The sequence below is a fragment of the Ursus maritimus genome, unplaced genomic scaffold (genome assembly GCF_017311325.1).
Source record: "Ursus maritimus isolate PB19 unplaced genomic scaffold, ASM1731132v1 scaffold_17, whole genome shotgun sequence".
In the NCBI taxonomy this organism is placed as follows: domain Eukaryota; kingdom Metazoa; phylum Chordata; class Mammalia; order Carnivora; family Ursidae; genus Ursus; species Ursus maritimus.
This window is the reverse complement of record NW_024424119.1, coordinates 40,409,627-40,426,932: the sequence shown is the minus strand read 5'-3', so window position 1 is coordinate 40,426,932 and position 17,306 is coordinate 40,409,627. Positions and strand designations below refer to the sequence as shown.

Sequence of the window (17,306 nt, the reverse complement as noted above, 5' to 3'; positions counted from 1 at the left end):
AGCACAGTACTTGGCAAGTAATGGCCTCGGTAAGCTCTGGCTCCCGGAGGGACTTCCGGGATGAGGTCAAAGCCAGGCCAGCTTTGGCATAATATCAGGGCGCTGCTGAGACCCAGAGAGGCGGCCCCGGGGAGTTGGAACGTGCTGGGAGGAGGGGCGGAGATGGAGGGGGGAGGTAGAGCACGCCCAGGGCTATCATCCACTCTAGAACACTCTGGTCAGGGGACTGCAGGCTCTTTCTGACTCCGCTGGAATTTGATTATAACCTCACAGGGCTACGATTACATGAGCTCAGCCAGGGAGCTGAGAGCATGAGCTGGATGGCTTGGAACAGAGAAAAAGACAGTGTTTCTATGCGGTCCTTCCTCGTTTTGCAGTTGGACAGGCCTGGCTTGAATCCCAGCAGCATGTGGGCAAAGGCCTGAACGATAAAGGCCAGCAAGGCAAGTGTTTGGGAGAAACTGTTCCAGGCAGAAGGAAGAGCACATGCGAGGGCTCTGCGCTGGGATGGCCACCAGCATCATCGACTAGCATGTGGGGACATTCTCTATTCTGCCATCCCCTCCAGCCTTCAGGGATGCCACCCTTCAGGGCAGGGCCAGCTCCCATGCTAAGTGTTCCCAGGGCGCCAGCCACTCCTCTCCTGCCCCAAAGTGCTCAGAAGCCAATTTCCTAAAAGCATCAGAGGAGAGAAGGAAGAAATTGCCTCCCCTTGGCTTCAGGGAACTGGGCGGATGGGTGGAGGCAATCCTCCCACTTAACAACAGATTCCCTCCACTTCTCAGAACCCCCAGCCCGCTGCAGGGGAAGGACAGTCTTGGCAAAAAAGACCCCAGATTCCCCGGAGGGAAGCCAGCTAGGGCAAGGAGCTGAGCAGAGGGCCCTATGCTCCCTGTCTCATCATGTACCCTTGCCAGGTGAGGGAGAGGCAAGGACCATGACCCCTTCCAGCTTGGAAAGGCCATTTCTCCACAAAGCTGGCCCTGCCTCTACCGAGCTCTTTAGGCTTCAGCAAATCCCTAATCTCCCAGAGCCAAACCTCCTCTTCTCTTTCTGTGCCGAAGCAGGAATTCGGCCTTAGTAACGATTCATTTTATCTAATTATCCATTTTAAAGAGCACTTTCCCATCCGTGCTCTTGTTTTGATGTTAACAATTCCATGAAGAGGTAGGGAGGGCTTAGATGGTTACTCCCAATGCAAGGAGGGGGGAAACCGAGGCTCCGAGTGGGTAAGGGCCTCCTCCAGCTCTTACTGCCAGTGAGCAGTGTAAAGAAGACTCAAGGCCTTGCAGAAACACCTGTTGAGATTTCATCCCCCAAACCCGGGAGGCCCCCTCGGAGGCTGCTGGGCCACCGTTGCTGGCTAACGGGAATGCTCCCCCTTGCAGACTGCGCCCTAAGCAACCAGAGCACAAAAGCTTTGGAAGAGCTCTGTCAGCCAGCGGCTCTCTGAGCAGCTGCGGAGCTCACTCGAACCTTCTGTACCACTCTACACTGCTCTGAGCTCTAGGATGGTGGCCCCTTCCCACAGAAGTACAGGAAAGCCTCTCCTCACAGTGAGAGGGCTGCCCACGTCCTCATCTTGAGACCTCCCCCCCCCCAACATATCATACCCCACACAGTGCTAAGCACTTTACCAGTGGGGTCTCGGTACTTCTTCCGACAACCTCGCAAGGTAGAAGCTGCGATTATCTCCATATTACTGACACCCACATGAACCACTTCCTCTCCCCTGCCCTGTGGATAATCTCTTTTTAGAAAATCATATTCCTCTCTGCCTGGGACGGTGACTGTATGACCTGTCTCAACAGTAGGATTCAGGGCTGAGTCTCTGGCTCTGAGAGTTTGAAGCTGAAAGCCCCATAATGCTAGGGAATCCAGAAGCCTCTGAGCTACCAAAGACTTAAACCCGGCCAGGCACAGGGTCAGTGGTTGGCTGTCTTAGATGGGCAAACATTTTGGGGAGGTCCTTGCTCCCCAGGCTCCTTTCCAGGAGCTTTGGAGGCTGGTCTGGCAAAGACAGAGAGCACAGAACCCACTCCCTCCAGGGAAGGTGGACTCTTATCTGCATACATCTGTCCAAATCAGGGACCCCATTACCTGCCTGGCTGCCCTGCATATGAACGGTCTCCCTTAATCCCCTACGTGATCTAACTCACTGGTTTCAATGCCATTGCACACTGTGCCCTCACATACCAGGATCCAGGGTCAAGGCTATAAGCAGCCTTGAAGGCATCCTCACGTAACTCACCCAGAGACAGGGCCTCCTGGTGGGGCAGCACTGGGCCTGGACCTCTGCATTCAAACATAAGCATCCTCATATCCAACCAGAAACCCGGGTCCTCCTGGCTTCTTGAAAATCCCCATCTTGCCTTGCCTCCTTGTTCTCGAATTAGTATTATCTTCGTAGGAACTAAAACCCCCTCTGCTACTCTTTGTTCACTTGCCTTGACAAACCTCTCCTTCCATTCTAATGACCTGATGCTACAGGTAGGAAGGAAAAGCACAGCCACTAACTATTTTTCAGACGAGAACACTGGGGCTTAGAGAGGCCAAGTCAGCGGCCCCAGGAGACCTCAGGAAAGGAGAGTCAAAGTCTGTCTTCTGCCTCCTCCAGAGCCTATAATCTTACCACATTTGTATAACTCTGTATGTACATTACAAGGAACATGAGATATTCCTCTTAGCTTTCTTTTTAAAAGGTCAATAAATCATTGGTGATGTCTCTAATGGAGAATAAATGAATATGAAAAGCTCTCCCCCCGTGATGAAGCTGACAATAATAATAATTCCCATTTATGGAGCACTCGCCGTGTGCCAGGCTCTGTGCTAAGTGCTTTGGTCAGGGTATCTTATTGAATCTCATTTAATCATTACGGCAGCCCTGCCAGGTAGGCCCCATCAGCCTTGTTTCAGAGAGGAGAATGTGACTTGCCCAGATCACTCAGTTTGGAAATGGCAGAGCAGAGATTCATGTCTAGGTCTTCCTAACCCCAAAGCGCAGACTCTTCAATGAATGGAGTGCACGATCAGATTCTAAGACAATGCTCCTTTACCAACATGCCCTTTGTCCCAGTGACCCCGGTGCTCTCGAGCCAGGAGAAAGCTGCCTCTGTTCCCTGGATTTGCAGCAGCTGAGGGATACCTGTCCAGGAGAACAGAAACTCCAGGGCCGAGGACGACTTAGGACAATCCCACCCAGGACCTACGGCTGGGGAACACCCAAAGCTGGGGCTGCCCACGCAACTGAGGCTTTCTGAATGCAGTGGAAAAATCCCTCAAACTCCTGACTCTCTTGCCCCAGTTTCTTTTCTGGGTGCCACCTGCGTGATAGACAATGAAGATGTGCCACTTGTCAGAAAGTCCTGTGAAGATGTGAGTTTGGGGTTCCCCGTGGGATCCAAGACCATCATGTCGAGCCTCCGCAGGGCTACAGGGCACGCTAGGCACCCTGGCTTCCCGTTACAGATGTGGCTCTCCCCACAGCCTCTTAGGAGAAAAGAGAGGCCTCTGGCTGCCTGTGAGCTCCCATCTCCCAGCTCCTCTGGGTCAGAACTCCTGGCACTTTAACTGAAATAAAAGGCCTGGATCAATATCCCTTCAGCAATCTTTGGAGAGCTGGGAGGTCACAGCTCCCTGGAAGCCGATAAGCAGAAGTGCTTTTCTCTGGGCCAAACAAACCAGCCTGGCAGGAAGCTCTCTTGGCATTAAAGAATCTGGAGCTTCATCTCAGGCCCTGCCAGAGAGAACTAGAAGCTGGAGGGGCAAGGCCGAGGGGCCAATGCTCTGGCTTTCCCCAGCCTCATTCACAGGTGCTAGGCTGTTTGCAGGGCTCTGTGGAATTGAATCCCCACTGGCTCAGAAGGGCCTCCGTAGGCTGCTTTCTGGGCCTGGTGGAGGTGTGCCGACACGGGGGAAGACATCCAATGCCTTCCCAGCCCTCAGGTCGCCATTCTAGGCAGTCAAGGTCCCCAGCTCAGCTCCGACAATGTCTGCTGCCCTTTGGAACCTTCTGCCTTCCCATGAAGCTAACTGGTCAACTCTGTCTTCTCCCCCTGGTGACTGTTCCCCCAAGGGGACTCTCTCGAAGGCCTGCACTTCTTTTCATAGCCAGCAACCAAAGGAATGATTTTCAATTACAAGCGACATACATGCTCCTTCTCAAAAGGGTATATTCCTCTTAGCTGGCTAGTGAAGACCATGCCCTACCCAGAGCGTCTTGTCCCAGAAGACTGGCTCGTTCCCAGGCCTATTAGGAGGGGCACATTAAGCAGAAGCAGAGGACAGGAACGGGTCTAATGAATCCTTGCTTAGAATACATACTGCCCCTGCTCCTATGAGCAGAGACACGAGACTGGAAACAGAGAATCTGCTGAAAATTTAAGCTCAGTGGCTCTCAACTTTTTCATCGCCACAGACTTCTGTGATCAAACCCCTGGTCTGATGATACCGACTCTCCCAAACTGTATCAAGCAGTAAGTTGTCTGCCTGATTTTGCTTGGCAAAGGCATAGCACTGCCCATATGTGCTTCTGATCGACCGAGATAACCAGGGATACCAGTCACACTGAGTTGCATCACTCTAGCCCCAAACACACTTCATGTTTTCTTCAGCCTGTGTTTGCTGGACCAGGTAAAGGTGCAATTACCTGCAGGCCCTTTAAAACTCTGACAACATTCTGTAGGAGGGGTCGTGGGTGGTACTTCCTGGAAAAAGAGGAAGAAGGAGGCAGGCACAAGAATCAGAGCAATCTCAGGAAGAAAGGCTACCGACCAAGTAAATGAGGTGATGCACGGCTTTCAGGCCACACTCTCACTATGATCCCTGCAGGTGCTGGAGACCAGGGGGTCCCGTCCTTCTGTCCTCTCTAGGCACTGCTTTTTTTTTTTTTTAAGATTGTATTTATTTATTTGATAGAAAGAGAGAGAGAGCGAGTGCGCACAAGCAAGGGGAGCGGCAGGCAGAGGGAGAAGCAGCCTCCCTGCTGAGCAGGGAGTCCGACGCAGGGCTCTATCCCAGGACCCCAGGATCATGACCTGAGCCAAAGGCAGACACTTCACCAACTGAACCACCCAGGCACCCCCATTCTAGGCACTTCTGTGCCCACCGCCCCTCCACACAGAGGTGAGAGGCACTGAGGCAGGGACTGCTGTCCCCATCCTACAGGGCAAGAACCCTGCCCAGGACCACGGTATAAGGTGCTGGGGAGCCTGGCCCGAGAGCCCTGGACTAGACCCAGACCAATGTCTTCCCACTAGCACCAGGCCACAGAGCTCTCTCCTCAGATCCAGAGGCAAGGACTCACCTCTGCCAGATACAGCACACAGAATTTCAGGTCGTCTGAAGAACCTTGGAGGGAAGAAAAAGTAAGACTTGTGTTAGAGTTGGCTCCAGAGTCTGAGCAGCTGGCCCAGCACCGCCAGCCGCCTGGCCCAAGAGCCTGTATGCGGTACCTCCTGGAAAAAGAGAAGAAAGGGGCAGGCGCAGGTGACAGGGAAATCTCTGGAGGAAAGCCCACATAGTAGCTAAGCAGATGGAGACCCAGCAGTAAGGCGTTGGCCTGTGGGTCAGCGTCACTCAAGGAACGCTGTGGTCCCACCCCCAGGGCAGGTAGCCAGGGGCACCTCTGGGCATTGAACGGCCAGGGGTAGGGAGCTGTCATCCATCTCAAGAGGCCTCCATCCTTCCATGCTCCCTGCCATGAAGGACACAGAGGGACATGGAGGCAGCACGCATTTGGGTTTTCCTTTAAATGCTCCCAACTGCCTTTGCCATTTTGAAGTTCAACAAGGAGCCACCTACTTGCTGGACAGACCTAGGAAATGTGTGGGCTGTGCAGCAAGATTCCCCAGTCATGGGCTGGATGTCGCCCACAGATGGCTTTCCAGCCCAGACCACACCAAGACACCCCTTGGTGTGTCTCCCTAGAGCCCTGGTCTCGAATCCCAAATTCACCCATTCTCCACCTCTCCACCTGGGAGGCGACTGGGAGGGAGCAGCAGGCTCCCCGCTCCTCCAACATCCCTCCCCACTGGGCTTCATTCTTCTGGGCACAGAGCAGGGATGGTTAGTAATTTCCTGAATTTCAAGCAGTTGACCTCACGGGGCAGGTAGTCCTTTTCGAGAGAAACAACCACACCACCTGTAGAAAACCACACACACTTACTGTGCCACATGCCGTCTGTACATAAGCTCAACCCTTGCAACAAACCCTGGGACGCAGGGGCTATTATCGTCCATGATTCAGGTGAGGAAACTGGGACTCAACACATATTGGAATCAAAGAAATTGTCCAATAAACCAAAATGTTGTTGCAAAGTAAAGGTGACAAAGTAACACAGACAGTGGGTCAAGCCAATTCCTAAGAAAAGTCGGGAGTGAAGGCACTCTTGTGGGTGAAGGTCAGGCCTCCCCTGAAGCAAGCATGGGGGCAGATGCCTGGGCAAAACGAGGGCCAGGGGTGCCAGCAAGAGCCAGAGAAAAATAAGCCCATAGTGGGGCCTTCTCTGTGGACTTAGAAGAAATCCTTCTACTTCTTCCCACCTACAGGAGGGTTGGGAGGGAGAGGGCCCCACCTACAAAGTCCATCATGTTTGAGAAACTGCTTTTCTGGAAGCTTCTGCCAACTCCTTGCCTCGCAAGGGGAGGTGGTTTCTTTGTTTAAGAAGACATACTGGATGTCTCCTTGACTTTCCAGAAGCAGATCTTAGTGCCAAGGGAGAAACAAAAAGATCTATGCAAGAAAATAACAGCAGTGGGGGTTTTAGAAGCTGGCAGTGAGAGAAAAGAAGGCTCTAGAAGGGAGGGGAAAGCCAAGGAGAGGGGAGCCTCAGGGAGACAGGAAGCCGAGGTTGGGGGAAACTCAGCCTACGACATATTCCCAATGGCGAGGGGTGGTTGACGATTGCTTGACAGCTTTCCTGGGCTGTGACACCCCCTGCCACCATTCACCCGCATTACCCCAAACCTCCCCTGAAATCTGCTCCACATCACGGCCTTGTGCTGGTAGCATTGTGAGAGAAGGACAGAATGGGGGCAGTGCTCAGCATGGCTCAGAGCCTCATGAAGAGACAGCAAGCGTCGGGAGCCCTGGGTGCCAGGAAGGAGCCACAGCTGCGGAAAAGCAGGCTGCAAGGTGTCTGACACAGGCGAGCAACCTCTCCCCATCAGAAAACCTTCCAGGGCATCAGACGGGGCTCTGGGCTTTCCAGAGCGTGGAAATGGGGGGTGAGTATAAAGGGACATGGAGGCAGCACACATTTGGGTTTTCCATCCGACACTCTAACTGCCTTCACCATTTTGAAATTCCACAGGAAGTCACTGGCTCCTGGGTGAATCCTGCTTCCTACCAAGGACTGTGGGCCGTGCACAGAGAGTCCCCGAGGCCCAGAAGTGGCTTCCCCACTCCAAGCCTGAGCCTCTGTCATCTTCCCAGAGCCTGCTCTCTCCAGCCTGGTCTGAGGTCCCAAATTGAACCATTGGCCAAGGCTTCCCTATGTTGGGTGACAAGCCAGGAGGCGTGTTGTTTCCATTTTCCAGTTGCAGAAACTGAGACCCAGGGAGAAAAAACAACTTGTAAAGGCATGCAGTGAGTGAGGGGCAGAGCTGAGATTTGAACCCAGGACAGCTGCCTCTAAAGCCCGTGTTCTGACCACTGTGTCACACTTTTGCTCCCCACCCACTGCCCCACACTGGCTTACTCGTCTGCATGCCGCCAGACTTCGCACTCCCACTCCAGAGGCGGGAACATGTCTCTCCCTCTGCTATCACCCTGGCAGCCAGCACTCAGGTGGGCTCTGAGGATGTGCTCAGTAAATGTCAACTGACTCAATTTAAGTCCAAGCATTCCATCAGCGGGGACCTAAGGCACTGAGTTTCCAAGACTAGGCACCTGGCTCCCTGGGGTGGATGGAGAGCCCAAGAATCAGCTGGACATTTCCATGCCATCCTGAGAGACCAGAGCAAGCCAGGAAGACACCCTGTGGGCGGGATGCCGGCCGCCTGGGAGGGAGAAACACAAAGACCAGCAAAGCCAGTGGGCGGCAGAGACAGGAAGAGGCCACAATGGGCCCCGGACGACCGGAGATGTCCCAATTGTTAGCGCGAGCTCTCCGCCCGTTCCCATTACGCTGCTGTTCAGACCCACTGAAGCTGGGGGGATGCTGGGCAGGAGGGGAGCCAGCAAGGTTTAAGTGGCCACCACCCGCTGGGAGCCGTGGAGAGGGGTGCTTCCAGCCCCCAAGCTGGGCAGTGCTTCTAGTCTCCTTCTAGTCAGTCTTGCATTCATTCAGCCAACGAACATTCACTGGGCACCCACGATGTTCTGTGCCTCAAGCTAGGCCCTGGGAGGATGCTTGGCCGGCAGAGCTAAGCTCCATTCAGGCAAGTCACACATGGGAGTCATCGGTCCCTGGGTGGGGTAGATTCTCCCGGGCCAGAGAAAAGCCCTTGCCAGCCCCAGCCTGCAGGAAATGTTGGGTGTGCTCCTCATCCCCATTTTCTTTGCCCCAAACTGAACTTTCCACACATGCTGACTTGAAAGGGACACACCTGGGAGGCACGAGCAACATTCATCAGAGACCATTGTGCCAACAGAAGCTCCAGCGGAGGCCCCACATGGATCTCTTAAAAGCCTCACTCAGGCCCTCGCTGCTGTGGCAAGGTGTCTGTGGGTACCAGAGAGACGGGCCAGAAGTCGGGCACCAGGACTCGGGACACTGGGTCAGCTCCAACTCTGATTGCAGGAGAAGGGGACACAGGACCCACAAGGCTGTCTCAGGGGAATGGAGGCAGGGGAGGAGGCAAGGGCTCTACTGAAGCCTAGAGAAAAATCTAAGGGATAGGACATGCACCTGTGTGCTCAGTGTCACTGAGCCATGTCATTGGGGAGCCATGTTTGCTCTTGCTGGCTGACACTGCTGGGGAAGGGCAAGATGACACGTCTGCAACAAACCATTGGCACCAAACTGTCCCAGCAAGTCCAGGACACATGCACACTCGCATCACACACCCCCACACTCAATCCAAGCCAGTGACCCCCACATTCAATCCAAGCCAGTAGGCTCAGATGGCTGTGGTCATCTCTCCTGAGGAGCACTGGCCTTGGCCACCCTCAGCCCACCATCTGCAGGGAGAGGATGTGGTCTCCAGCTCAAGGAAGCCATACCTGCACAAAGCTGTTGCTCATATGAGCTCAGCATCTGGAAGGTTTCTCTGCAACACCTCAGGCCCCACACCACCCACTCTGACCAGCTGCCACCCAATGGAAGACGGAGCTCACGCACACTCTCACTTCAAGGCTTGGGTCTGAGGGCTCCAGGAGGGGAAGAGCCAACCAATTCCCAGCCGAGCCCCTGACCACACCCCAAGGGGTGGAGGTAGGACATTTGGGCACTGTCCAGCACCTCACAGCAACCTCAGGGTCCGTGTGGGGATGCCAGGGCTGGGAAAGAACATAGAGGGCTGGCCCAACCCATCTTTCACAGCCCAAGACACCAGAGCCCAGAAAAGGAAGAGGGCCAGCTGAAGTCACACTGCACGTTGGCAGCAAAGCCGAGCCCAGAACCCAAACTCCCAGCTACTACCCTCAGCTCTTCCACTGACCTCTTCTCTCCCACGCCAACCTCCCCCGGCAAAGCACAGCCAGTTTGAGCCCCTCTTCTTTCCCCTCCGTCCTTCTAGCAGGGGGCTGAGCAGTTGAGGGACCTGGGCATGTGGCCCCTGACCTGAGTGATGGAGCACGGTGAGCACAACGGAGTGACGGCTTGGTTCTTAGAATCAGTGAGCGCATATTGCCGATCACCCCGCCCCTGCCTGGTCCTGACTGCCTGAGCTGGGGTGGGCAGGCCCACAGAGCAAGCGGCTACCCAGTGGGAGTACGTGTGTGAGTGTGCGTGCAGAGGGGTGGCAGGGACGGGAGAATGGGGCTGCGGGGGAAGCTGCATCTGAGGGAAACCAGGAGGGGCAGGGAAGCCCAGGGCAGAGTCTGCCCCCTCCCATGGGTACTGGGGAGCCAGGGTCAGAGCCGAACCTGCTTGGAGGGCTGCTCCCCGCCACCCCGAGGGAGGGGCCGGCCCCAAGAAAGGTGACTTGCTTTTTCCCCTCGGGGCCGCCCTGGTCAGTGGGCAGGAGAAAGTTCGAGGCGGAGAAGGAGAAGTTGTAAGTGACTTCCTGTGGGGCAGCTGGAACGGGGGTTCTCACACTCCCTGGGTTTCTAAGGAGGAAGAACAGCAGGGGCGCCCAACACACAGGAACATGGGACGGGTCCGCAAACAGGCAGGAAGTTTTCCTGGAGCAAAACCCGTCAAAACAGAATTCTTTCGCTGGGTAATATTTTCCTCTCTGCCCCTGTCGCCCGCGCTCAAACAGGTCTGTTGTTGTTTTCATAATCTGGGAGAGGAAATCGAGCCCCTTCCAGCAGAGACTCCAGGCGCCAAACCAAACCGCTCAACAGATACTCCCAGCTGGCTTTCCGTTCCCGAGTGGAGGAGGCACGGTGGAAAGTTTGCGGGAGACATTCGCTTCAGGCTCCCCCGTGCCCCTGCTCCTTGGGCTCTGGCCTGGGCCACGCAGCTGGGAGGAGAAGGAGCAGCGCTCTCATGTCCAGGATATGCATGGTGAGTGGGGTGGCAGCTGGCGGGCGCTGGGCACCTGGTGTGGGCCGGCCCCCGGCATGGGACCTTACTAATTCTGCACAACCACCTACCGGGAGCCCCACTTACACGTGAGCAAACAGGCTCAAAGAGGTTGAGTAGAACGTGCCCAAGATCACAGGCCGTGAGGGGCAGGGCCAAGACTGAAACACAGGTCTGTCTGAGCCCAAAGCTCTTCCTGCTCCACTCCACCACCTCCCTGAAATGTGTCTGGAATAGAAACCTCCCAGCAAAGCTCAGGGCGTACAGCCTAGAATGGGATGCCAGTGTCCAAGAGCCTCGCGGCCCCGGGGCAGGACTTGACCCGACCGCACATGCTCAGGTGCCCCACCGATGGCTGGCAGCCCGGCCGCTGGAGGGGCAGAATCCAAACTGGGCGTCCATGCTGCCCGGAGTAGGGGGACTCAGGGCAAGGAGGCGGGAGTCCAGGGCACCTCTGGAGCGCACACTTACCTTCCTGTAGCTTCACACTCTGGAGGTAGAGGGGGTTCCTCAGGACATTACAGCGGCCCGGCTCATCTTCCTTGGTGAAGAGCAGCAGGTCCGAGTAGGCAAAGAGTGTCACCTGCACCACGACAGGGCACACTGAACTGGCTGCTCTGCTGTCCCAGGGCCCGGGAGCCACCACCTCCCTGGGGGGTCCTCGTCATCTCGAACGAGGATCAGACTCTCAGTGTGGCCTCTGCCAAGGACAGAGACACGATCTGCAATCAGCACTTCCCCCTTTGCTCTAGAGTTTTCTACACCTCTACTCTTTATCACAGAGGGCGGAAGGCGGGTGGATAGGACAAAATCCGACCCTCACTTTCCATGGCAGATGGCCTGCAGGCCTTGCCACAGCCCATCCCCCACCAGGCCATCTTTCTGACTACACGCCCCTGGAATCTTCAACCGAGCGCCGCTGGCTTGGCGCCACCCCCGAGCTGCAGGATGCTGGCACATTTGCTTGTATTCTCCTCTAAGCATCTGGCAGAAAGAGCACTGCCCTTGGAGTCAGAAGCCATGAGACTCCCCACCAAGGAGCCATGAACATTTGGTTGGGGTCCCCGAACCCTCAGCTTCACTTTTCTCGTCTGTACGGACGGGGGAGCGTCCCTGCCCAGGTCCCTCGCAGGCTTCTTTCACAAGCCCTGTGTAGACTGTGAATTGAAGCATTGGGTAGGATAATTTTAACTGCGTTAACGCATAATCGGTCCGAGAAAAAGCCAGTTACTTAACGCTCCAGAACAGACATGTATGTAACTTTTATCTCTTTTATGCACTAGCTGCTCCAAAAATAAAAGGAGAACTCTATTTTTAGACATTATAGGTAAACCAACAGGCATGCTCAGCATAGCTTCACGCTAAAAAAACTCCACTTGATCCCATAACGCCACCAAAGATTACACTGTTCTCTGTTTTGTAAACCCTGCAGTGGCCTTTAGTTAAAAGCAATAAAAGCCAACTTTAGATTCTCCAAAGAAAGCAAAATGCTATTAATTCTGTGACCTTCCCTTGGAGGTGTCCAAACCTGACACTTCACCTCTTCTGAGGTAAGAAGAGTCAGCCAGAGGGCTCAGTGTGCACCCCCGAAGGCCACAGCGAGTACGTGCGGGGTGGGTGCTGAAGTTTCCAAAGGGAACATGGTGACATCTAGCTCTCCGGCTGTGAAAGACGACCCAACAACTTCACCGCTAATGCTCTACGTACAAGGATATATTAATAAGAAGCTATAAGGATGCTCTCAACAGCACCGTCGTGATAAAAAAAGAAAAGAACACAGATGTCCATCAAGAGAGGATGGATAAATACATTATTCTATCTTCATAGGGTAGAATTTTATGCAACTATTAAAAGAATAAAGTAAAGCTTTGTGGACAGAAACGCGGGCAGAAATCCGCCCATGTAGTGTCCACGTTACACTAGGTAAGCCAAAGAGTGCAACGTGCAAAAATGCCTACGGCTGAATCCAGTTTTGTAAAATAAAACTGTAAATGTATACATTTTTGAAATGTCTAAGATACCACACTCTTCATGCCGGGGAGTAGAATTCCTACATTTCTGTTTAATTTGCATTGTATGACAAGAGAGTCTATTACTTTTGTGATTTAAAAACATATAAACAGTTTTCAAAGCCCCCCTCCCCCGGCTTCTTGAGCACAGAGCAAACAGAGAGGTCTGAGGGAAGCTGGGCCACAGAGACAATAGGGGTGTCCTTGAGCAAGAGGCTCTCAGGGGCTCTAGCTCTCCCATGGGAACCAAACACGAAAGCTCTAGAACCATGGGCTGGGAGGCATCCAGGCAGTGACTCTCTCCAGACCCCTTCCAAAACACCTGACCCAACACCACCTAAAAGAAGCCCCCATCTGTTAAGTTCTTTCTTTCTGCTCAATGGATTCTTACTCGTAAATAACATCACTGCCTTCATTTATAGATGGGGACCCTGCATCTCAGAGAGGTTAAGTGACCTGTCCAAGGCCACACAGCCAGGGACCACCACCCAGATCTGGCTGATCCTAAAGCTCTCATATGGAGAGGGAGCAAGATGCCTACAGCCGTCCTGCCCTTGAATGTGAAAGAATCCAAGCAGGAGCCAAAACAGAAAAGCAAAGGACACCCATAGTGAAACTAAGGGAAGGGAAGAAAATAATTGAAGAGTTGAGAAGGATCTCAGGGGTTGATTCTCTAAGCAAACCTGCAGGCTTTCCCACCCAAAAGAAATCTGGCAGTCACCTCCAGACCCACAGGGAAGCTGGCAGGGGAAGGGTCAGAGGAAGGCAGTCTGTCAGGAACCTAAAATGTCAAAAAATGTCCCAGGCTCAAAGAGAGCTAGGTGAACAGCAACTGGGGGAGAACCATGGGCAAGGTGAGAAAAGCTCCAGGACACCATTCTGGCCCCAATTGCCAGAGCTGAGAATGTAGTCTAGACAGGAAGTGATTAAGGCATGAATGAAGAATTTCCCCAAGGGTCTGGTCAGGGAAAGGACAGAGCTGGCACACAGCTGGAGGCAGGCCAGAGGGGCAAGTGTGCCAGCGGAGGGCAGGTGGGCCCCTCTCCCATGTCACCAGTGTCCTGCTGGCCTTCCTCCAGAAGGAGCCGTAGCAGCCCACAGTGGAGTGATGCCCATCTCCATGGCCCAGTTACCTGCCGCCTTCCACAACAGGCCATGGGAGCCACCAGGTGTCTTCCCCACACCAGCTCCAAGGACACATCTGCTTTCCCAAAGAGTCAAGGGTTGAGAGATTGCTTGGTTAGGAAATCCTTACAACTTGGACGTTCACTTCTCCCAAGTAGCCCTAACCCAGCTTTCTCTGAAGATCTTGCCTGAAGGCAGAGTTTCCAGAAAAGACCTTGGTGCCTTAGTTAATGGTAAACTCAGTGAGTCAGTGCATAAAGTAAGGGTGTGCCGATCTTGTGCCCCATAGTTCCCCTGTGACCTTGAGTGCAGGGCCTGGCTACATGGTAGATACTCGACAGCTATTGTTTGAACGCGTAAGTGAGGCTACGCCATAATGCTGAGTCGATCTCGGGGCACGTTACTCAAGTGTGGGACTTCTGGGAGGGAGTATGATGGGGGGCAGCCCAGCGTGAGACTGCATCAGCTCACAGACAGTAGCCAACCACAGCATGCTTGGAGAACCAATGGGAAGAACAAGGAGGGAACGTTCCAGGAATAAAGATTTCTGTTACAGGTAAGGGAGAACTTTCGACAATTTAGCACTCTCCAGTAACAAAACCTGTGCCTGGAGGGGCTGCCTGTACAGATCAAAAACTGGCTGGAAAACCATCAGCTGGGAAGTTACAGAGAAGCAGTCAGACGGACAGCTTCGGAAGGCCCGACCAATACTGTGATTCTACAGACTTATCCAAGGCCCTGCTGCATTGGTTCGTGTTTTTGACCTGAAGGTACCAAGATCCATGTATTGGTTTCCTAACATATTTCATGAAAAAGAAATATATTTACTTCATCTCCAAATCACTTCTTGCAGTCTTCAAAAGGGATCTCTTAGTTCTAAGTCTCCAAAGATCTACCAGACAAAGATTTTTTGGTCAGATTGTAAATATAACCAGGCTACTGCTCCAGTCCGTGCTTGCCAGTCTATTTCTCAGCAAACATGCCAGGGGCAGCATGGGATTGTGAAAGCAGCGCTGAACCAGAGACCCAACTGTTGATCCCGGCTCCGTCCCTAATGAGCCTTGAGACCCTTGGGTTCCAGTTAATCTCACTGGAGCCTCAGCTTCCTCATCTGTAGAATGGGGACAACCCGGCCTCTCACGAGGATGCCGCAGGAGCTAATTTAAGATTTACTATGTAAAATGCATGCACCATGAGAACACGCTGTAAGTGCTCAGTGTTTGGGCACCTCATGGTGAGAGGACAAGCAAAAGGGTAAATTGAGACAGACGTGTGTATTTCAGGATGGCTGCCATTTCTGCCTTCTTCTGGGTCTTGCGAATTTGTAGCCACCCCTCACTTTCTGACCCTTGGCCACCTGTCTTAGCTCCGCCACACACTTGCTCACCAAGCAGGGCTCCGAGCGACTTCTTGTTCCTAAAACGCAAACCCCGCTCACCAAGATGAAGTTTTATTCTCTCAGAGGCAACTCAGAAGATACGCCAAGGTTCCTAAGAAAGCTCCTCGAGAGGAAGTCCAGAAATACAGTGAGCAATACCAGGGTGGTAGAAATAAGCACACAGTCTCCCCAGGGAGAAAGAGAGGACGTTCATTTGGAACATACGAGTTCTGGTCCCCTCGTTGAGAAAAAACAAAAGCAGCCTCCTGCTTAGCCACAGTCACACATAAGGTCCCAGAATGCTGAGGCTGAACGCGCCCTGGGGATCAGCTACCCTCAGCGGCCTCAAATACACACACCACCACTGGCTCAGATGAGAACGCCGAGGAACGACGGGGAAGTCACGAGTGAGCCCGCGGCGGAGTGAGAGCGGGCTCTCTGCTTCCTGCCGCCAGGTTTCCTGATCATTCCACTGCTCCCAAGCTGCCACTCAGCTCAGCCAAGCCCCACGGCGGGCCTGATCAGCAGCAAGCCCCCAGATAGGCCAGTCAGATCCCAGGGCTCCGACTTCTGTGCCAAGTAGATTTCACAGGCCTGAGCCAGCTCTGGGGATTGTGTGGGCGAGGGAAATTCCCCCAGTTCGAGATAAGCAGAGGCCAGCTCCCAGGCAGAACGGCGTGATCTCCACACCCAGGCCTCCGTCGGCAGAGCAGCAGAGCGAGAGCCCAGAAGAAATCACAGACTTAGCCCTCAGAAGAGGATTTGGGGATTTGGGTTAATACAGACCCAGAAAACCTGAGTAACTGATGCTACTTCAAAAATTCTCTTTGGCTAATAGCTCCAATCTCCTTACCTACAAAGTCATTCAACACAGCCGGGGTGAATTGCCACCTCTCCTCCTTCTTAGAGGAAGTTGGGATAAACCATGGGATGTCTTGCAGGGCTGGGAATACTTTCTAACCATCGAAGATGGACTAACCAGCTTTGAAAGGTGGTGAGTTCCCCATCACTGGAAATGCACAAGAAGAAGCTGGGAAGCCATTTGGTAAGGAGGGGGATGGAAGGGGAAAGAGGTGGAAGACTTCAGGATTTTTCAACCCTGAGACCGTACAATTCTAAGACCATGAGGAAGAGAAAAGTTAGGAGCCTGGAGGATGCTGGTGAAGCCACATGTGTAAGCCTTACCTCGACAGCCTTGTTCCTCCCCTCGTACAGCAGCAGCTCCTCAGACAACAGGAGAGTCCGGGCAGGGTTACAGAGATCTAAAGGCTGAAAACAGCGGGCAGTTCAGAGAGGCCCGGTGGAGATGGGCTGTGGGGGCAGGCAGCTGCCAGAGCCAGCCACAGAGAACCCTCTCGACCGGCTGAGAGAAGCCTCCAGCCACCTCCCCCCGCGGAGCCCACACGCCCCCTCACACACAGGTGGAAACAGAAAGACAGATGCTCTTGTCCTGGGCGGAACTGTTGCTGCCACCTTCCCCACCAAGCCCCACTGTAAGAGCCATGCTCCGGCAGGAAGTCCAACCACACATTTAGGTGCTCACGGTCCTCCCCCGAGCTCCCCAGCTCTGCTGGGCTCCGGGGGCCCTCCCAGCCCTGACTCTCCTCCATCTGTCCCATTCAGACCTCACGGGGAAAGTCCCTGCTGCCAGGTCCTAGATCCTGAGAGCCTCATGCCAGATTTGGTCACTTTGGTCCCTTCAGAGCCAGGCCGGTCCCTGCTCTACGTGCATAACATGCTTGAGTAAAAGGACTCCTTCCCAGCAAGCAGTCCCCAAGGACCGATTCTCACCCACCCCATCATCCTGCCTTGCCCCTGCTCAGGAGTCCCTGCCCCCAACCCAGCCCAGAGAAAGCTCCCTAAGATCTTATGCTGGGTGAATGCATATTTAGAACGTGGCTTCTAGGCACCCAACACCAAGCAAGGAGCTGGAAGAAAGATAATGGAGCAAATGTCCACTACACACAACCACCTGGATGGATCTCAGGAAGAACGTGAGGCCAAAGAAGCAAGGCCCCAGAAGGGGCCAAACAAAACATGTTCTCCAGGAAAGCACACAGAGGTGGTCAAAGTAAAGGGAAGCAAGGAAAAGACCATCAGGGTGTCGGGCTCGTGGGTAGGCCCCGGGGTGGGGAGAGGGGTGGGGAGGAGGAGGAGGGC

The 17,306-nt window shown here is 53.9% G+C and overlaps 1 protein-coding gene across 3 annotated transcripts in view; it reads right to left on the bottom strand.

Annotated features, from left to right (window-relative positions):
- The window catches only part of RGS3 (regulator of G protein signaling 3), a 115,840-nt gene that overhangs the window by 53,025 nt on the left and 45,509 nt on the right, over positions 1-17,306 (bottom strand). For all 3 annotated transcript variants that reach the window (XM_008707996.2, XM_040631757.1, XM_040631760.1), the window contains 3 exons: positions 16,332-16,415; positions 11,106-11,217; positions 5,306-5,349 (listed from right to left, as the gene is read on the bottom strand). In XM_008707996.2, the coding sequence (XP_008706218.2) occupies positions 5,306-5,349; positions 11,106-11,217; positions 16,332-16,415 (240 nt within the window). The remainder of the gene's footprint in view (positions 1-5,305; positions 5,350-11,105; positions 11,218-16,331; positions 16,416-17,306) is intronic.